Source organism: Neopelma chrysocephalum, unplaced genomic scaffold (assembly GCF_003984885.1).
Source record: "Neopelma chrysocephalum unplaced genomic scaffold, ASM398488v2 Primary Assembly neopelma1_42, whole genome shotgun sequence".
Classification (NCBI taxonomy): domain Eukaryota; kingdom Metazoa; phylum Chordata; class Aves; order Passeriformes; family Pipridae; genus Neopelma; species Neopelma chrysocephalum.
In genome coordinates, this window is record NW_020897700.1 from 14,060,059 (window position 1) to 14,082,094 (window position 22,036).

General features: G+C 39.5%; 1 protein-coding gene across 3 annotated transcripts; it reads left to right on the top strand.

The window, feature by feature from the left end:
- Positions 1–83: 83 nt before the first annotated feature.
- On the top strand, positions 84–20,543 carry MFAP3L (microfibril associated protein 3 like). Of its 3 annotated transcripts, XM_027676728.1 has the most exons (4): positions 7,472–7,514; positions 8,805–8,847; positions 11,396–11,802; positions 15,338–20,543. In XM_027676728.1, exons 3-4 carry the CDS (start codon positions 11,520–11,522, stop codon positions 16,198–16,200), a joined length of 1,146 nt encoding a protein of 381 aa, XP_027532529.1. In that variant the 5' UTR covers positions 7,472–7,514; positions 8,805–8,847; positions 11,396–11,519; the 3' UTR covers positions 16,201–20,543. The 3 variants fall into 3 exon arrangements, with proteins under 3 accessions (XP_027532531.1, XP_027532529.1, XP_027532530.1); XM_027676730.1 differs by lacking the exons at positions 7,472–7,514; positions 8,805–8,847 and adding an exon at positions 84–130; XM_027676729.1 differs by lacking the exon at positions 7,472–7,514 and having other exon boundaries at positions 7,851–8,847.
- Positions 20,544–22,036: the final 1,493 nt, after the last annotated feature.

A 22,036-nucleotide genomic window follows, 5' to 3' on the forward strand; every position in this document is an offset into this window, starting at 1 on the left:
CATGGTGCTGCGCGGGGCGCGCTGAGGGGCGCGGCGGCGGCGGGCGCTGCCGGGGGGCAGCGGCAGCGGCAGCAGCAGCAGCAGCAGCAGCAGCAGCAGCACCGTGCGAGCGGGAGCAGCGGGCGGGCAGGTGAGCGGCGGGGCGAGAGCCGCGGTTCCCCCGTGGGCGGGCGGGCAGGCGGCGGTCCCGGGGAGGCGCTGCCGTCGCCGGCACCTGCCGCGGCTGCCGGAGACCTGCGTGCCGGCCCCGGGGCCGCGGCGGCCGCGGAGCTCCGCCGTGAGCCCCAGGGCGGGCGCGCTGTCCTGGCGGCGGCCCCGGGGAGTCGGAAGGGCCCGGTGGCCGTGCCGGGAGCGCTGCAGCCAGGCGAGCCCGGCGCGGCGCTCCTCCCGCGGCGGCTGGCGGTCGCGGAGAGCCCGCCGTGCAGCCCGGTAGTACTCGCGCAACGGGAGCGGAGCAATGCTGTGTTCAACAGTGAAGTTCAAGAGATTATGTCAGATCGGCACTGGGGCTTGCAGGAAAATGGGTTTCGTTAGGCAAAAAAGCTAAGGAGCCCAAAGCTTTTACTGGAACCCTCCAGCTCCTGCGCGCAGGATGCTCGCTGCTGTCCCGACCTGGGAAGGAGAATGGGAGGTCACACCTCAGTGCTGAGACCTCTTCCATAGAACTGACTTCTAAGAGAGCTTAAGCTGTGCTGCCTTAAATTTAAAATAAAGGCTGCCACCTGATAGTTTGTTTTAATCACTCTTTTACTTCACAGGATAGCCTCATACGATAAAACTCATTTTCAGAAGTGCCCTGAGGGAACTAGAATCTAAAAATTCAGAGCAGTCGTGCAATGATCTCTCAAATACTGTTTCTTAAAGTGCAAATTCAAGCAGTATCGGACAAGAGACCTTAAAAGAACAGAGAGCACTACTGAGCAGGCACTTTTCTAGTGCATTTATCTGGAGAGTCTTGTAAGAGACTACACTTCCTAACAGCTCTCTTTCATTTGTTAAATCGAAGCATGTCAGATGGAGCCACCCTGATAACCCCGCTCAGGGAAATAGAAGTATCAACTGTGTAAGCAAGGCAAAATCCTAAATGAAACCTCATTTGGTACGTGTTTGTCTGCAAGACTGTAAGAGTAGTTCAAAAGGAAGAACACAAAGGAGTTAAAGGGGGGGAAATGTAGCATTTTAGTTGTTTAGAGACATTACATTGTGGAAGAGTTTCTCTCTTCACTGCAGCAGGACAAAATACAGCACATCTTTTTTTCAGTGGAGATGATGTTTTGCATGGCAGAAATCCTTTGTCTGTCTGGCTTAGTGTGTACAGTTAGCAACAGCACCATTGATATACTTGTGGTTGCTGTAGTAGGAATCTTTTTTTGTTAGAAAGCCTTCTCATTTAGACTGTAGTATGTCAACATCAGTTGATGCTGAGTGCAGCTTACACAGCTGGAGTGCACATTGTACACCTGTTTTTTTTCTGAAGAATTGGAAGTTTTCAGAGGCCTAGACAAAGAGCAGAACATCCAAAACAAACAAACAAAAAAAGGTTTTCTTTCTACTTTAATACAGTTATATATATAACATACATATATGTTATGTGTCCAGTGTATATTTCCCATCCTGAAAGTTTAGATATAAAATCAGTCACTTTTAAGACATTTAACACATGGCGGGAGCATGGTAGTGAATTCTGAAGTGATCTGTATAGTATAACTCCAGTTGCCTCCCTGCCCTTGACCTTACCTGTCCCTCTTGCCTCCTTGCAAATAGACAGGTTCTGCTCTACTATGGAGGACAAGGATGGAGCTGGCACGGTCCTAACAACAATACTGGATGCTGAGAAAGTTATGTAACTTTACCGTTACATTTTTCAATATGATGTAGAAATAACCAGCACACAAGCCTGAAATGTTCTTTAGTAAGCTCTTGAGGGCCTCCAACTAAATTATTGCATATTCATGGCCTCATATAGTCATGCTTGGAGAGGGCTGAATTGATCACGTTTGTGTACAAGCAAGAGTTGAGCTCTGGTGTGGTGCAGGGCAAACTTATTTGAATCCATCTGCTGTCCCCTTTGTTACTTGTGGAGGAAAGAGGTGCACACACTTCTGACCTGAAATGATCCTTTTCAATTGCAATCAGTCATGAATAGTTACATTCCTTTAAATTCCCCCTCTGACAAGGTTAATCCTGTTCTAATCACAGCATCCACGTGTAACCTCTTTGTCCTGTACCTCGGCAACCAATAGATGTGAAAGCCAGTTATTAAAAATCGTATCCATCTTACAGTTCTATAGGGATAGAGGAGAATTAGCTATACTCAAATCCTCAAATCTATTTTCTTCTATTCTTTTGTCTCTTTTATATTCCAACTAAAATGGGAGCCTTTTGTTAAAATAGCGAAATAAAAACTGCATCAGTGCATTGAACATACTCACTTTTTCAAAATTTAGAGTTTAAATAGTAGATTTTTTAGCCCTGCAAATTCCTTCATATCTTTGTTTAAGCAAAACTTAATTTTTAATTTTGCATCTTATTTGAATGTCCTATATCTGGAATTTTTCTTCTTCTTTTGGAAAAAGAAAACCATTAGATGTGCTTAAAGGATGGCTAGCTTTGACAAGCACAGCTCGAAAGAGAAAGCGGAAGGAGGTGAACTGGACCACATTCTGCATTGCTATGTTCTTAGCAGAGTCTCATAAACCTTGTTGAGAGAATATGAGATCTGTTGCATTTGCTTTGATTATTTAACCTGTTGGCAGAATAATGCTTACAGAGTGCAGGAATAAACAAAATATAACAGGTGAGTAAAGAAAATGAAAGATATGTAGAACTTGGTGAAGCCAGGCAGCACACAGATGTATGTGGAAGTGTGCAAGAGATTCTCTGTGCATCTTAACGGTCCTTTCTCAACAAAGGGGACTTTTAAGCATTGATCCACTTGCATTTACTGCAACAGCAAACTAGCACCTACAGTGAAAGCTCGCAAGGAGTTAAGCAAGGGCCCCTTAAAGCCATAAAAAAGTGTCTGGAATAACAGCTTTGGATACAAAATTATATTGAATGCTAATTGTGCAGCCTCCAAATAAACACAAACACCAAATAAATCTAGGTAATCTATATAAGTGGAGTATTTATTTCGAAGAATAAAATTCCTTAAAGTGTGTATACTAATCAAGCATAAGCTGGGCCTTGAAAAGTCTCCACTATCGATAGTGTTGAATTTGCTTTATGATCTGGGTAGCCCACAACTCAGTAGGACATTTCCACCACAGTACCTCCCCTGATTAAAACCAGCAAGCTTCTCCACTAAATATAGAACTTTGCTTTTGCTGCAGTCATTAAAATACTATGTAGAAAGAACACTTAAATTGCTCAGTCCATATCGGAATGCACAATTGAGCTACAGCTTTTTAATGAGAAGTTAAGCATCCAAGCTGCCTGACTGCTTTTGTTCCTTCAGTGTATTTCATATATATACAGCACAGATGCTGGAATTACAGGAGCTGTGACATCAAAGGGAAATTTTCAGAGGTTTGGCATTCTTGAGGTACTTTTAAATAATCTCTCCAATAATTACCTGCCACTAGTCTTCCTTCATTCTTTTTTAGGTTAATGGATTAGCGTCCCTGGGTGTTCATTGACAGGCGGGAAGTGCACATCAGACTATTCAAACATATGGTGTAAATCAATGTATCCATTAAAATATTTAAAGTGAGGAGGGTCTTAAAGTCTTTAGGATACCATATGCTCGATAGTTTTGCAATACTGAGACATGAAGTAGGGTGAAGAGGAAAAAAACTGAGGAGAAATTTACAGTACAAAAATTCTAAAATATTTACACTCTCACAAAGGCAACATGACAACTCCTGCTGAATAAAATGGCATATGCTTCTTTCCCTGTATGAAAAGTCTGGTTATAATAATTTTCAATCACACATATAAAACAAGCTTGGTGCTTGCTGAAACTAAGACAACCGTATCTCTGTGGTCATTAACTTTACTTTATTACCAGCTACAGTGTTGTGTGTGTTCAGAACAAAATAATTTTAGAAGATAGAAACTTATAATGACTAAGTTTTGCTCAGGTTCTGCCATCAATGGCAGAATAAGCTACAGTCCTTGATTTTTCCATTTTCTTCTGTTAAGTATCATTTTTCACCTTACAAAGCAAATTGACAAGTGTTTGCCTGTAAGAGCTTAGCAGTGCTTGCAAAACATACAATTAATTTATAGGCTTCTTTGTTATATTTTATTTAAGACAGGAGTCCTAGAAAAGGGCTCCAAGGTGCTGTACTGACCACTCTTCCTGTTCACTGCCCAGGGCTCTACACTCAGAGGACAATGAATACGCAGAAGACAGTTAAGTCCCCACATTCATCATAAGCTGTCATAATCTATCAATCTGTACTTGTAAATGATATACAGTCTCCCTTGAATCTTCCTAGATTCCTAGCCCTTATTTTATCCTGTGTCAAGAAATTGAGACAATCACCTTGAGGGAAGCAATTCTCCCCGCTACTCTACCCTCATGAAACCTCACCTGGAGCACTGCATCTGGGTCTGGAGCCCTCAGCACAAGATGTGGATGGGAGGAAGCAAGTCCAAAGGAGGGCAACAAAGATGCCCAGAGGGCTGGAGCACCTCTTTTATGAAAATAGGCTCAGAGAGTTGGGGTTTTTCAGCCTGGAGAAGAGAAGGCTCCAGGGAGAGCTTACAGCAGCCTTCCAATACCTAAGGGGCTTGCAAGAGAGCTAGAGAAGGTCTTTTTACAAGGGCATGTAGATATAGGACAAGGGGGAATGGCTTTAAACTGGCAGAAGGTAGGATTAGGTTAGATATTAGGAAGCACTTCTCTATTGTGAGTGTGGAGAAGCACTGGAACAGGTTGCCCAGTGAAGTTGTGGCTGTCTCATCCCTGTAAGTGTTCCAGGACAGGTTGGATGTGGCTTTGACTGACCTGGTCTAGTGGAAGGTGCCCTTGCCCATAGAGATGATTGGAACCAGGTGCCTTCCAACCCAAACCATTCTGTGATTCTGTGAAATTGCAGTGTTATCATTGTTACAAAAAACCCTTATTTTCTTTCCTCCCACTGTCCCATCTTGCACTTCAGTTTCACTGAAATTTGCCTCATTTTAGTATTATATGAAGCAGTAAATATGCATGTCTCAGCTGTCTTCTTTACACCATTCAACATAGTGCATATTTTTGACGACATTTCTTCTTACTTATCTTCTATCTGAAATCAGTAGTCTGAAAAAGTCATCTTAGTCTCTTTGAGTCTGAGTTATTTCTGCTTTATTCTATTTCAATATTAGATTCACCACAACTGACAACTCTCTAGCATCAAGAAACCATATATATAAGCAGATAATAACCATGAACTTTTGAGTCTGACTATCTACATGTGGGAAAAAAAACCCCAACATTCACTATTGCAGACACCCCAAATGAGTGATATTTCATTAGTTACTTTGGCTGGAAATAAGTCTTCTCTATATGGTAAAAAGGACTTACCATTCTATTTACTTAAGCACTTTTTTTTTTCAGGCTGTAGTCAACACTCTCAGTCTGTCTTGTTATTCTAAAATGTTGATACTCAAAAATTATGTAGGGATCATGAAGGCAATTTCCTAGCATCTCATATAGCAATTTTTAAGATCAGCCATATTTTTTAACATTGACTTCTTCAAGGCAATATTTGGATTTGTGTTTCTGGAGTATTAGAGTTTCTTTAGTTTGGACAGGGGGATGGCCTCTGGAGGCCATCTGATCCAACATCCTGCTCAAAGCAGAGCCAGCGTACACCAGCTCAGTCAAGTTTTGAACATCTCAAAGGATGAAGATTCCACAGCCCATCTGGGTAACCTACTGTAGGGTTTGACTGACCTCATGCTTAAATAATCATAATTTCCATTGTTGCAGCTTGTGTCCCTTTTCTCATGTCATTTCACAGCACATCTCTGAGAGGAGCCCATGTCTGTCTTCTCTATACCCTCCCATCAGGTGGCTGAAGGCAGCAAGTTTGACAGCAGGTGGCTAAGCACACATGGCCAGGGTTCAGCCCTGATGAAAAGTTTATTAAAGATTCCCAGGCAGCTGAAAGCAGCTGAAGAGACTAAATGTGTATAGCTGGAAGCTGCTGCCCAGTTGGGAAGCCCCAGTCTAGACGTGCAGAAGGGAGCTCTTTATCTTACAAACATCACCAGAGTGCTGCCTACTCAACATAGCCAGGGGAGCGGAAAGTCACAAAGATATGAAGGACTGAAACTCCCCCCCTCAAAGAGAATGAATAGAGCAGCTCTTTCAGAACCAAGCGTTACTATTTTATCAACTAGCAAATGAGTAGAAAAATAAGTTAGAAAGTTTATGTTAATTGTAAATGAGTGACATTTCTCTTCATCTGCCTGTCTGGACCCTAATAACCTAAGCTTTTCAGTAGGTGGTTCTCACTCTTAAGCCTGTGAACTGGCAGTGAGCTTCTCACCTTCTGTGTGGCATAAGTTCTTTCTTTTGCATTCCTGTTCCAGTAAATCCTGTTAACTTTTACTTTTGCCCTCTCTGTAAAAGCATTGCCCCTGGAAACTAGGAAGGGTGGTAAGTAGTTTTTAAATAATTAAAAATTAGCCTTAATTTTGTTTTGTATCATCAACCTTGATATTTATTTTAGACAAATGAGAACTAGAATGAAAATAATTTAATTTTCTTGGTTACTTACAAGCCAAGCAAGATAGCATTGGGATATTAAAGATATAGGAACACAATTTATGCATTACACAATAAGCTGGCTTCTTGTGCTTCACTTCTGAATTGAATAACCTCACAGTTAATAGGATTACACATTATTCCAAGAACAAGCCAGTCTTACAGAAGTGAGTGAGACAGGAAAAGGTATACATCATTGGCCTCCTTTTCTGTTCTTTTGTGCTCTGTCATCGTGTTGTTCTGCACAAATGCAGTACTTACAAACGTGGCCCCTCACCCAAAGTCATTTTCTTTAGTGGCAGTAATGTGAGAGGCAAACACAGCTATGACATGAATAAATAAATGGTCAGTCAGAACATATTCCTAGCCAGTCCTAGCCATGTCTGTTGTTTAGACTGATGCTTGATTTTGGACAAAGAAGTTGTAATCTTACTTTTTGTCCCTGTTTCACATAGTTAGGAGTAATACCACCATGCTGCAGCTCTGCTTGTTCTGGAGCACATTCCAGGGGACTTTTTGGATAGAAATGCATAGAAAGCATGCTAGAGCTGCTTATCATGTTAGTTAGAAGAAAAGCTTGTCATGTGCTTTCATGTGGCTCGAGTCTCATGCAGCTTTCCTAGGAAGTTAATCCCACGAGCAGTAAATCTGTTAATTTCATATTTTCAGTATATACCATTTGGGTTGGGGAAGAAAAAAACAAAGCTATTTAATGTACAGACCACTGGCAAACATCTTTCCGTGGTAAATGTTGCTCCAGATACAATATAGCTGGAAGGAGGGTTTGGGGATTCCTCTGATTCCATCTTGGCAGGTAAGCCTGTCCCTGACTACAGCTTTGAGTGGAAAAGGTAGTCAGAATAGCCAGAGGTATTCGTTTTCCATTTCATGCACTACGAATTTAAAATTTAAAAAAAATAAAAGGAAAAAAGCATACATAACTACATTAAGTATATTATATAGTCTTTTACGTTTGAAGTCTTTTACAGGTAGCTCATGTGCTTTGGAGATGGGAGAAAGGAATGCTTACATTCTTTCCATAACCAGAAATTAGCTTTTTGCTTATAGTGACCCTTTTGTGGCAAAAATGCTCCCAGAGACTCAATCTGTTCCTACAGAGTGATTTTCAGTATGGCAGATGTCCTCCTTCATTCACTTTCAGTCTCAAGGAGTTATTACAGGAATCTTTATTTTACACTAGTCAATCCAGCTTTCTCTGACTTCAAGTCAGATAAAAAGGTTATAGTTTTGGCTGCCTTCATCAGGTTTACCATGGGTCACAGCTAATTGCTGCCTCTCGTGGCCAAGATCCTGGGTGACAGCACTGTATGCACTTCTCCAATATTCTTTATTCTCTCACTGTTTTGCCAGGCGTGGGCAGACATTGCTAGCAGTCCTATTTTGGTCTCAGTCTTCTCCCCATTTAGTTGCATGATTAAATTATAACTCCTTACATCATTTATGGTTAACAAAGCAGCTGGCTCCCAGATTTGTGTTCCCTGATATCCTCAGGCTGCTATTGTGCCTATGGCAAGGTAGGAGGACGGGAACTCTCAGCAAATCTTCCTTTGCACCAGACTCTGGTGTAAGCACATTTTCTACCCTTTCAGTTCTCTGTCTCTCTCTGCTTCTTCCTGCTTTCCTAACCTGACTCCAGCATTTTTGGTCATGCCCAACAGGTTAGCAGAGGGTCTTGGACATGCAGGTCCCTGCATGGCCACCCTGTAATTTTCTTGTGTCAGGTGATGCTGAGAAAACCTTCTTTGGTTTCTTCCTTTTTTTTTGTTCCCCGGTAACAGTGGAGAGGATGCACACCAAAGAAAAGATTGCCTACCAACTTCCTAGTTGCCCTGGGAACGTTTGTCTAAACTTGCATCTTAAAAACACCGTTCTTTGGAGACATCTCTCCCGGTCTCCTCAAACATACTAAGGCATCCATCAAAAGCACCTCCTTGGATGGTACATGAAAGCAGTAGCCTCCATTTCCAAACATTCTGCTTTAAACTTGTTGCCTGGTTATTCCTCTTCCATCAAACTGTATATATTTCAAACAGAAATGTATCTACAGAGGTATTTAGTGTTTTCTTAATATTCTTCATTCCAGGAACATGCATGAGAAAGTACATTCCCAGGAGCAACAGGAGTAGGTAAGAATCTCACACGGTAGACATAAATTATTCATCTCTATTTCTTAAAATTACTGCAGCTATTTATGATTCTGTGCCAGAATGGGGGAGTCACTGTTAGGTTCAGACAAGTAATCAACCCTTTGACCATATTAAGGGTCAGTCACATTTGTTATCAGCACACAAAGGTATAGTTTTTGCTTTCTTATGCTCTGTGTTAAACACAGGTAAACGTGCAGAATAGGCACGCCTTACTGCCATCACACACTTTCTAAACATCCACCCACAGCATCCCTGTGCTATAGGGAATCAGTGGGCCATCAGCTGCCTTGAACTTCCCAGTACACTGTGGAGCCTTCCTTACAGGTTTTCTGTTTACCCGTTGGAGAGATTCTATTTCATTTCCTTCTGAAAATGAAACATTAAACACCATTTTTTGGTTGCTACTGATGTTTCTGCCATCAAAAAATATGATAGGCTCAAATACAGCAATAACAAGCCACAGCCAGTAATTAGCAACACAAAGCTTAATCAGTTTATGTTGTTCTTTTGCCCTTTCCATTGTATTAATCCAGCCAGTCTCTGTTCCTGTTCCCTTGCCAGGAAGTGTGATTTGGGCTTTTCTGTATGGCGCAATGCAGATCTAAAACACTGTACAGAAACATTTTATAGAGTTAATATGTGTAACCATGAAGAATGGCAGTCTCCAAGGTTAATGGAGTAGTAGAAATGAGATGTAAAGAGTTACTGAAGTGAATAGGCAGAATTGAAGGGTTTTTTTCCAAATTGCTGACTCAGACAGACTGTACCTATACAGATCTTCAAAAGCACAGGCTCTACATGCTTTGAATAATTGGAAATGGATTTCTGAAGGCATTGTTTATATAGCTTTATATGAAACATGAGATTTGCATATTAATTTTAAAATTATTCTGTCTCTTCAAGACAAATACTTCCACATTCGATAAATAGAAAAACAATAAAACAAGGGCAGGATTAGAGCTGGGACAGCCATGTACACCATGCATGCAGCTTATCTAAAAAAACATAGTTTGTCATTTCTAGTAATGATTCATCCTGCAAAATGGAAGAACTATTTTGCTCTTTAAATAACAGCTGTATCTATTTGTATGAAAGAAAGTTCATTGCTTTACAGAGAACAGGGGATGGAAAAGAAAACAACCTAAGTTAAATATTACCGTGAAAGATAGTAATGTTGCTTTCTTTCCTTTTTGAATAAAGAATAAAATAGGGAAGGGGATTGTTTGCTTGTTTGTTTCTTTTTATTTTAGTGTTTCCTTTATATATGGAACTGACCTAACCTTGTCAGCAGTCATTTGCCATGCTAAGGTAGATGAGTGACCATGATGTCAACCATATCTTTAAAAAAATTTAAACAGTTTCAAAATGGAAATGTTCATTTGGGGAAAGTTCATTAGATAGTTTCCTATATTTGGATTCCAAATAGATTCCTCTAATTAATAAGTTTCACTGTTTCACTTATTTACCTTAGAAATATGTGAGTAAAACCAATATAGTTGGATACTATGACATGATTTTAACATCATTTGTGGCCTTTAGACTCTTGAGTGAAATTTTCCAAGGTGCTCATTTTGAGGCCAACATTCTGCCCTCAGTCAGCACTGAATGCCAATTGTGTTCACTGGGAGCATAATGAGGCCAATAGAGAGCACATTTGTAACTCTCCCTCCCGCCTCTGTCCAGAAACTGAAATCACTGTTTAGAAAGGGCTCATTGTCAGTGATTAGTTGAGGGAAAATACTGTAATGAGAGTGTGCAAAAAGTCCTACAGGCAAAATGCTTAATGCCACATAAGGAACAGAAAAGTCCTAACTTCATTTGTATCTCAAAGGAACCTTACCTATAATTATGTCACTAGCAAGTATTCTTCTTTCTAAATTTGCTCTAAAAATAACACTGAAATTACTTTATCAAGTATGAAATATCCTCTTTTAAGAATATTCTTCCATGCTATGTTTTAACTTAGCTGTAGCTTAAAAAAAGGGAATGATCTGAGATGTTTTGCTGTACGTGCTATTGTGTTTGGGCAAAATTGTGTGTATCAAGTATTCCAACATTAGTTTCAAAAACCTTTCATGGAGTAGTTCTTTCTTACACTGTTTCACAATTCATCTAAGACCAAGCACGTGACAGAGTTGCAGCACTGAGCTGGTAGTGACAGCTTTAATGTGCTGTACCTTTGTTTCTCCTGTTGATTTTGCAAATGTTAAAAAGAAAAAAAAAAGAAAGAAAAATCTGTTGAACTTTTGGCATAAAACTGTAGCTGCTACTGTAGCTAAATTGCTGCTAAGTGTCTAGATGATAAAAGCCTTCTCCCGCATCTGCCACTCTGAACAACACTACCGTCAGGAAAATATATGTATCTTTTTCCAGTAAGAATAAGGACTGTGATAACATTAGCATTTAGACAAGACACTGAGCTGATGATTGTGAAATGCATTAATGGACGTGTCACTATTTTAAAAGAGCACATCTAATGGATTGTTGATATATGCCATCTCATTGTACTTATTTATTTATTTTATAGGATACTTTAAACATAAAATCGCACAGATCAAAGTAAAACTCTACTGCGACCTGCTCACCCCAAGGACCTGCATTCAACAGAACCGGTCCCAGTTCCCAGCAGTCGTGTACACCACTGAAGGAAAATGGACATACTGAACAGCCACCACTTTTTGTACTTTCTGCCTACCACACGCCTTGTCATCTTATTAGCAGCTTTGACAACTGCTGAGGATGTGACTAACAGCACTTTCAACCGCACTGACATAAATACAGGATCCGTGCCTGTGGTGATCTCCCGCATCGACCATATTATAGTCAAGGAGGGCAGTAGTGCCTTGATCGACTGCAATGTCCAAGGTAGTCCTAGTCCACGTTACAGGTGGTACAATTCCAATGGTCGCCTGCTCCAAGAGGAGGAGAATAAAGGTAAGATCTTAGTAATATCACTGATGTAGACTGTCCGGAGACACTTCTGATTTCAGCAAGTTGACAAATAACCCAAATTTAATGGCCTGACTGTGGTATTTCCCTGTGTGAAAATAAATGAAAGCCTGGTGGCAGTTATAAATTTTTTATGTGCACCTTAGAAGAAAAGAGTAACTTTTTTATATGTTATTTATAGCAACACATAACACAAAGCTGAAGCACTTAACAGAAGGTGTAGATAGGCTTCTTTTCATTGGAAGACTTCGGGTTTGTTCCTATTTCTTATTCTGTCATCTTTTGTTCTTCTCTGGCACAAAAAGAAAGATTAAAAAGCTATTTTCCAGCTCAAAGGAGGATTTTCATGACATATGAGAATAGTTTGTTGGCATGCACTCAACATAGCTAACTCCCTGAGACGCCTGCTGTCTTTATGCAGAGTGCCATGGGAGTGTGAGAAACAGGAGATGCCCTGAACGACCAAGTGAAAAATCTATATAGGGCAGCAGTCAGAAGGACACACCAAGTCTGAGCCTTCCTGCCTTTAGTTAAAACTCTTCACTGGCATTTGCCAGAGACCTTGATTACACATTTGCTTACTTTCCTTAAAATGGAAGGTTTGGGTGATCATCCTAGTTATACTTCTAGGGAGTGTTTGAGGGCAGTGTGGCTATATGAAAGGTGTTTTTCTCATGTAATCCTTCCATACTGACTGCTTCGTTCACAGCATGATGAAATAAACACTTATTTATTCACACTAAATGCAAGATAGCGTGCCTAACCAATAGCTGACCTGACAGAGAACTCTGTTATGATGGGAGTAACGATTTACCCAGCTGAATGTGCAACGGCATAGTGTACCTGTAAAAGCTTACTGCATAACTGGTTATATTTTACATTATGGCATGTTATAATTTTCTGAGTACAGCTAGTGAAAGGAAATACTTGAGCTAGTAAGCAGACTTGCGAATATTTTGTGGTTGTGGCAACATACGGCGATAAGTGTGCTGGTGTGTTTTCCTAAGGCTTGCTAAAAGAAAATTTCCCCTTTAGTGCAGCATTTAAATTTAGGTCTTTGTGTAGTCAACTGAGAGAGGCAGCTACTAAAACAACCATTTAGAGAGAGTAGATGAGCAAAAACTTTGACCAAATCAATAAAATTAAGACAACATCACTTTATAAGTTAGAATTTCAACAGTATACTATCTCCTTTAAGAAACTGTAATTTTTCTGTAAGAAATGTTTCCTAGCATGAGACCTTTCTTTACGATGTTAAGTATGGCATTGAATTGTTATCAAAACCCAGCAATGATACCTTTTCTAATCATTGTTTTCTTATTTGGCTTATACTGTCTGCCAGGTTCCACTGGCACAGACCCAGTCATTGAGTCGCAGTTCAATGCCATTATGTCATTTATAACAGCTGGAGCCAGGGTACATCAGCAAGGCATCTTATTGTCTCACAATTAATAAAAACCTACTTTGCAAGAAGGACCAACATTGCAATTCAGAGAAATACCAATCAGGAATACTCTGTATTTTTTGTTATTCTAGAGGTGGAGAAAAAGTGTCATCTGTTACAGATGCTGACATTTCCTCTGTAAGGGACTTTTCCTCTGAATTTGCCTTACTTTACCAGATTGGGGTGTTTTTTGTGTGTGTGGAAGTCTAATTTAGAAGGCTTTTTATTTATTCTGTATTTTTTAATTTCAGGAAAAGTGATTCAACTGTTTTCAAGAATTATGCTAGGGTTAAAAAAAAAACACTGCTTCAGTTAAGTTAAAGCTTCTAAGAGGATAAAAAGATGTAATTAAGAGCTGTCTGTACACATGAACTGAGGCAGGGGCATTGTGGGAGTACTTTCTAAATAGGCTTCTACTGGAGATAAAGTAAAAAAAACCTATTTGGATAAGCCATGTTTAATTAGAAGAACTTTTAACATGGTAAAAACTCACAACTACTCTGAATTAAAGGCTTTTTTTGACTAATGAGTTTCAGAATTGCCCACAGTTTCTTCCTTGAAAGAAATAAAATTAAATAAAAATAGAACAATCTTTTTAACAATGAAAGAATGTATATGACAAGGATAAAATAAATGTAGAAGCAAGGTATACACCAACCTGTGGCAGGATTGCAATCCTTGCCTTGTGATTTACAGGCATTGCACAGGGATTTTGCACTAGTTTAGTCCTCTGATCACATGTTCTGTGTCTTCGTTCAGCTGCCTGAATAAATAGGCAGCTGGTTAGGTTAGGTTTAAGGAAAAACAACTTCCTGATGGTAAAGACAGGTGAACACCGGATATTCCTTCCTGTGGAAGGTTATTGAAATTCCATTTCTACCTTCAGCAGATATCTGTCAGAAATGTCTTTGGATTGTGTTACAGAGATTGAAAACAGTTGAGTTGGCTTCCATCAGCCTGTGTCAAGGTTGGGTTTACATGAAGGAAAGCATCGACACCAGACTTTCCTGTTGGAGTGAATCATGGGGTTTTATAGCAATGTTACAATTTAAGAAGTCATATCACACCAAATAAAGCAAAAGGTATATGTCCTCAGCCTTAAATAGTGTAGTGATAGTTGAATAAAAATGAAGTTCACTGAAACTAAAAATCTTAATTCATTACCAGTATATGACGGCAAATACAGTAACTAGCTGAATCTTGAATAACTTTAGCAGTGATAGGAGCGATGGATTTTAATGTTTCAAACTCAGTTTCATAGCTAAACTGTTCATATTCAAAGAATATGAAGTGGAAATGTATGCGTATATGAAATGTACATGTACATGCAATGGACAAAGTTATCGATATTACACTGATAGAAATGACTCGTAAAAGTAAAAGAAATTCCATTCTGGTGCATAGACGTTTATTCTGACAAACAAGATGTTCCCTATCATGGCTCTTCTCTTTCCCATCTATCTTACTCCTCCTATCCTATTTCCCTTTCTTTAAAATCATACTTCAAAATCAGATTCTCAACTCCTCAGAGAGCAAGCAGTCTAGTATACGATGTCTGAAATTTTAGGGTTTTGAAAGTTTACATTAGCAGAATTATATGAGATACTGTAAGAAAACACCAAAAATAGCCCAATTGTAAGCAAATGCATTGCCAGGGAACAAAACAAGGAGGACTTACTAGGTTTTTCTGCCTCACAATCCCATTGTTGGTGTTCTTTGAAGAAGTGTGACCTGTGTTTGGGAGGCTTTCTGGGGTAAATAGTCCTATCTTTGTAACTTAGCTGACCATAAGATTGAGATAGTTGTCATGCATATTAACATTTTTTATGAAACCCTTTTAGGGTGTGCTCTGACTATTCACAGTTGCTGTCAGGGATTTGATAGCAACGCAGTTAGGGTCTCAGGGACAGACAGGTCTTTGTGATGGTAAATGTCTTTGTGATGGTTTGTCTTCTTGTGAACATTATTTCCTTCTTCCAAAATCCGAAGCCAGTTTGACAAAGCTGATGTTTAAGACTATGCTGATCATGTGAACAAAATACCTCTAACTAAGTTACTCTGTCTCCTCTCTGACAGGAAAATGGTGGTTTCTTGACAACGGGCTACTAAACATTACCAGGGTGTCTTTTGAAGACAGAGGTAAATACACATGTGTCGCATCTAATACATATGGCAGCGTTAACAATACTGTGACACTGAGGGTTGTTTTTACCTCTGGAGATATGGGAATCTATTACATGATTGTCTGCCTTGTAGCTTTTACCATTGTTATGATACTGAACATTACTCGGTTATGTATGATGAGCAGTCATCTGAAAAAAACTGAGAAAGCAATCAATGAATTCTTTAGAACAGAAGGGGCAGAGAAACTTCAGAAAGCCTTTGAGATTGCGAAGCGTATCCCAATTATCACATCAGCCAAAACGCTTGAGCTTGCCAAAGTAACCCAGTTCAAGACCATGGAATTTGCTCGCTATATTGAAGAGCTTGCTCGGAGCGTACCTTTGCCACCTCTCATCATGAACTGCAGGACTATAATGGAAGAAATTATGGAGGTTGTTGGTCTGGAGGAGCAAGGACAGAATTTTGTACGTCAGGCAGCAGAAGGCCAGGAAACCACTGAAACAGATGAGCTATATATGATCCCAAATGCTTTGACGCGCAGTGACTCTCCCACAGCTGACTCAGACGCATCGTCACTGCATGAGCCACCTCAACAGATTGCAATAAAAGTGTCAGTTCACCCATTGTCCAAAAAGGACTGCATGGATGGTCAGTCACAGGAAAGCATGCAGTTGGACACCAAGGAAGAAGACACTCTTCAAACACCAGCACTTCCTGCAGAGCCGCCTCCTGAGACTTCTGCTGAACTCAGTTCTGATGACACAGCATTGGCAAATGACACAAATACATGTGTTATATATGAAAGCCATGTATGATAGTTACTCCTGAATCTATGCATAGCAGGAAAATCAGGTGGAGCTCTTTTAAAAATACATATTGTACTTGCCGCTAAGCCTTACCTGGAGACTATCATAGCAAAAGCATGTAAGTGGATTATTTGGCACTTTCTTCTCAGTTTGAGTTTTGTTTACCACCATGTATGGCAGAGTAATTGCTATTACATTAATATTAATTGCTCTCTTTGATTAGGAGTATTTCCAAGAAACATTTACCTCAGCATTTTCTAGGTTGGAGTCACCTGTAGTGGCCTCCTGGAAGTCACTGATAGTCTTTGATGAAGGACACTTGAACTTACTAAATATAAAACTGGTTTCCATCTTCCTCCTTCACTCTTGTTATTTCCTTCTATTGCATTTTTGCAGATATTAACTTGTGAATTTGAAATATTGCCCAAGAGGCAGCACTCCAATAGCCAAATAAAATCCTAATAGATCCCATTTACAAAGCCTGTTTGCTCAGCTACATTGTGATTTAGAGGGCTATTAAAGAAAGTTAAAATGTTTCCATTTCATTTGTGACCACACTGCTTAGGCACAGGGAACAAAGATGCCAACAATTGTTTGTTTTGCATGGAGAAAGAACTTTGAGGTGCATTTTACAGATGGGAAAGCCCATAAACATCTTACAGAAAGTAGCAGTCCAACATCTCTGCAAGATGTTTTTGCATATATTTGACCTTTTTTTACATTGCCAGAATTTTATATGCCAAACAGCTGCAAATATGCAAGATGTCTTGTTTTGAAGTAATTTGGAAGGAGTAAGTATGTACTACTTTACCAGAAGATATGCAGATTCTTTAACAGTCCTGCAAATGGCAGTAATCAGTTGATGACAAGGCTCAAATGGCAAAATACCCTTAATTTAAAATATTCTTAATTTTGTGCAAATTCATATTCTGAAGATCAAGCCTAAATTCGTATATAAGCATCAGTTTGAGAGTGTTGTATCCAAACTCGAAAAAAAAAATATAATCAAGTGTCCTGTGAAATTACAATGACAGTCATGCAAACTGTTTACTGTGATACAATTGCTTTGGTATTTTAAGAACCTCCTACCTATGTAGAATGTTCACTGCTTGAGTACATGTGACTCTACCCCAGTAAAGCTTTAATGATCATAGCAATCGTGGCGTTAAAAAGGATCAACATTTATGCCAGGAAATGCCAGGAGTGGAAGGGAAGTGATAATTTCTGTTGCAGACAGACAATAAAAAGGACCTCCTCTGCAGTGAGTCTGGAAAGCAAGCTCTTACCAGGAGGAGTTTGTGTAGGGTTAATATTACTTAATTACCTGACACATTTTGTTTGGAACTAATGAACAAACTCTCACCCTATAGTTTTTAAGAAGGGTTTTAATGTAAGTATAGATACTTAAAATAAATCCAGAATCAAGTATAGTGCAGAAAAAGAAGTCTCTTAGGTCTCTGGGGAGACGATGTGTGGATGGCTCTCTGGACATTTTAGTGAAGTAGCCACATCTACATAAGGTGCCTGTTGGAGGCAATCAGTTATATTAACTGGTAATCAAGACCAGGCAAAGTCAATGTTGCAGCTATCTAAAAGAACCCTTGATAATGAACTGAGGTTTTATGTCAGCTTCCTCATGTTAAAGTGCAGAGCCTCACTAGCAGTGTAACATAGGAATATTCCATGACTTATGTAGGTGATGCAGAGAAGGCTCCATATTTACCTATCTATGGTTACTAAAAAAATATTACATGTTTAATAATGGACTTCAGATTTTACAACCAACTTCTGAAAAATTGCATCATTCAGTTGCCTCATGTTTGTGCTCACCACAGTGGCAGGTTTCTATACAAAATAATTTGCACATGCCCTAAAGGAAACATGCAAGGGCAAAGTCCCTTTAGGAATGTGGCTGGAAATATTTTAGTTTCAGCAAAGCAATATAAATCTAGAACACAAAGTAGATTAAGAGAATACCATAAAGAACCTCACTTCTGACCAGTCTGATTGAAAATACTGTTGATGCAAACTGTTAACTTCTTGTCTGACTCCAAAGTACATTTCTGTTTAGTGTTCACATCAGTTTTTCGAGTTACTTAATTTGCTTCTGGTATGAAAAAGGACAAGGGCAGAAACAAAAGCAGGAACTTGCACTAAATTCTTTTAATTCACTTTAACCTCCTGAAAAGAGGCATCTTGATTTTTCTGCCTACCCAGCATTTACAGACATGCTCATGCATTCTGAAGTTACCTACCTGGTGCCCAACTACGATTGCACAGATAAGCAAGGATGTTCTCCTTAAAGCATACTTTAAAAAAAAAGTTATAAAAATATTTATTAAACTGGAGTATTTTAATTTTCGTTGTTTTTTAACTATGAAATTTTTACAGTAGAAATCATGTATTCCTATGGTGTTTGTTACCAGGCAGTTCTGACCCTGACTGCTTCCCTCAGGCTGTCCTTCAGCCTGTTTAGTATGTATTTATTGAGAAACATTTGAGAGCAAACAATCGCCATGGTTTTCTTCAGTATCTTGATGTCAACTTCCTTGAATATACTGATGATGATTTTTTCTAAAGTTTTCCCACAAGGGGCATATATTTGAAGTACCCACAAACGCACATTGCAAACCACGTACGAGCAACAGGCACTTGGATTAGATACATGCAATTCGTGTAGTGCTGGATTCGTGCAGTTGCAGGGTCAAAGGGAACCCTGAGCTGGAGTTGGAGCTGGAGCTGGAGCTGGACTCACTTCAAGCTGAGAGTTCACAGGTATAACCAGTCAGCTATAAATTCTTTGGACATTTAACTTTGTGGTATTATTGGAATAAAAGCCGAACAGCACTGTAGCTGAAGAAAATAGAGATTGTAACCAAGGGTTTTGGTTTATGTATTTTTTTTGTGTTTTCATGTATGCTGCTCAATATCTTTATGCAGCCATTCTATGACACCTCTAAGCCTAAAGCTTTTTATATGCTTTGAGGCACTTCCTTTGTGGGAGACAGATGGGAAACCAGATCCAAACCCATCTTTTCTGTTCCAAACTCTCTAGCTGTGCTCTATTATGAGGTAAACAATTGTGTCTTGCAGTATTTCTTAGTGAATGGCTATTTTATGATGCGAGAACACAATTAACAAATATAAAATTAATGAAGGCTCTAAGAAAACATTAACATTTGCATTGTTAAGTATTTTCAGCACCTTAAGCACTTCAGGGACATTAATCTGTTCCCATCATTGGGCTATGCACACCTTTTGTTACATTGTTCTATTTCTTGTATCACCAAACACTAATGGTTCTTAAAACACTCAGAATCTGGAAAACCCAGTCCAACTGAAATTGTGTTCTAAAAAACATAAGGAACACTAAGCCAGGCTGAGAAAGGAAAAGAGATTTGCATGATATATTTACACCATTTTCAAATATTTTTGCCAAAATTTCATGAAAGATGACTAGATTTCTGCAGTACAAGAAATCAGTGTTGAATTTGAATTTTACACTTACTATTCTTTTTTCAGTAAATGTAAGACCATATTAATCTGATCACTTAAACATAATATTCACTATCTACTTGCTCAGCATTTTCTTTTTGAGCAGCATTTGTTTACTGGTATCCTTTTTTATTCTCTGATTTGAGCATGTTTGTGATGAAACCTACCCTTCAGTCATTTTATGAGTCTGTCATTTAAAAAAATCTAAAAGAACCCATAGATCAGCATTTTTATGCAGGTTTATTGGTATTGGATAAGGCACAGCAGTTTGTTCCTGTGCTTAAAAACTGCTGTATAATCATGAGACTTGTGAAATGGCATATGTGGGCAGATGTTGATTTTTTTTTAAATCAGTGCCTGTTTTATTCTAATGTACATAGTACGTTACTTCCTTGATTTGCAGTTTCCTTTTGACAAAAGTACTGTAACATATAACCAGGGCTTTCTGACTTTCAGTTTGGTCAGATGAACTAATTCTGGAAAGTGTTAACAGTGTCGAATTTTAAAAGTTCTCATGGAATATCTTGGCAGCATGCTATTTTAAGAGTTGGCCTTAAGTATACCATACTTATTGGGACAACTGAAAGCTTCTTAGATGCAAAGGAAATGCTTGCACTAAAGTATCTTAAGTTATATTTCATTTATTATGAAATCCTTTTTGATTTTAAAAGAAATGTAAGACAAATATGAATGTGTTCTTTTGAGAAGCAGTTACTGTATTTTGATTTAAATAACTGTTATGATTTTATAGCTCATGGCCGTAAACCACAAAGAGACCAATTCATGCTGAAGTGGCGAAATGAAATGTGATGTAGCTTGTGCATTGATCATTGTTTCAATAAAGAATTTGCACAGAGTATGCTGAGTTTGTACACATTCAACAAGACGATAGTTTCCTAGTAAGTGTATGCCATGGCTCCAGTTCAAATGGAAGTAAAAATGTCTTTCATTGTACATCTGCTAATGTTCCAGAAACTTTGGTCAGGAGAAACAGTTATTTACCTAGAAAGGAAGTTTTAATAAAGCTCTTAAAGGGACCTGTTGTCATTTTCAGAATATAGAATTGGTGCTGTTATTAATAGCCTAGATGGCTCATGTATGTAGTATCTTCTCTTTGGAAGCAGTACAGCACTTCCACATGTAATTCAAAGGACTCTTTTGTCTGCTGTTTCCTCTCTGAGCTGTGTCATGGGGCCTTGCAAAAAGTCTTGCTGCAGTTTTTACAGTTGGGGCCAACAAAATAGAAGTCTTTTCTCCCAAAGGCACCGTAGTACCAAGACAAAAGAGAAGTGTGGGTTGCCATACCTGCTCCCATTTCTTCACCCACCCAAAAAGGATGGGGTGTAATGAGTTTCCTGTCCCACAGCAGTTGGGCTGTATCACTCCCTAACAGTCTTCAGCAGGACTCAGTTGAAGCAGACACTCTTAACACCTTTTCCAGGCTCTGCTGGTGCTACACAACTAGCAGCCAGTCGGTCACTGAGAGAGATGGAGTGTAGGGGGGGATTTGCCCGTTCACACATGAAGGATTAGCTCTTGCCAGCTGCCTGTTTTAGGCTGAAAAGATAGCCTATAGCAGGAAAACGGCAGCTATTTCACGAAAATGACACCTATTTCATGATTTAACTCTGCTATTCAAAAGAGTGTTCCAATTTTGAAAAATATTTTCAGAAGCATTTTTATTCAACAGTTTCAGTTGAGATAATGGAGCTGAGATGTTCACAATTTATTTACAAATATCAATGAACATTAAGGAAGGGGTTGCAAACTGATCAAAGATGGAACACAGGGCTAGAGCCATATGCTGTTTTATTGTCTCAGCACGGGACCCAGTCGTGCAACTGGAGCGGTTTGATATGCTATGCCTTTTCTTTTTTTTTTTAGAGAGAGAGCACACCTTTTCAGGATGCTCCCTCCCGGCATTCTGAACTCCTCCAACAAGTCTGTTGGAGCATTTCTTGGGAAGGCAGGCTACCACCAAACTGTTGCTCCTGAAGACAGTGAGACAGGCTGCCCCCGGTCCTAGTACTTATGACAATGTTTATCATGTGGAGGAGACTGCATTACATCAGTTCTACAAAGGCACTCCAAACTAAAAGCTGCTGGGCGGGTACTATCTCCACAGAGACAAAGATGGGGACAGTTGGGGGATCTCTTCTCTCCAGAGCTGGGAAAGCTGGTGCACAGCTCAGGGCTGGTACCTCAGATATTTGCAGTGCCCTAACACCACTTTCCCACAGAACTGGATATTTAATAGCCCACATCCTGCAGTAGTGCTTGGAATAACCAGCTGAGACCTTTTCTGTGTCCGTTTCTTCCTCTCCCTGTCTTACCTTCCTACACTTTCTTC

What these genes read in the sequence shown, in the direction of transcription:
- MFAP3L (XM_027676730.1), top strand. Translation starts at nt 11,520, where the DNA reads ATGGACATACTGAACAGCCACCACTTTTTGTACTTTCTGCCTACCACA. An exon ending in CCAAGAGGAGGAGAATAAAG is followed by an intron (nt 11,803 to 15,337) that starts GTAAGATCTTAG and finishes CCTCTCTGACAG; the next exon opens with GAAAATGGTGGTTTCTTGAC.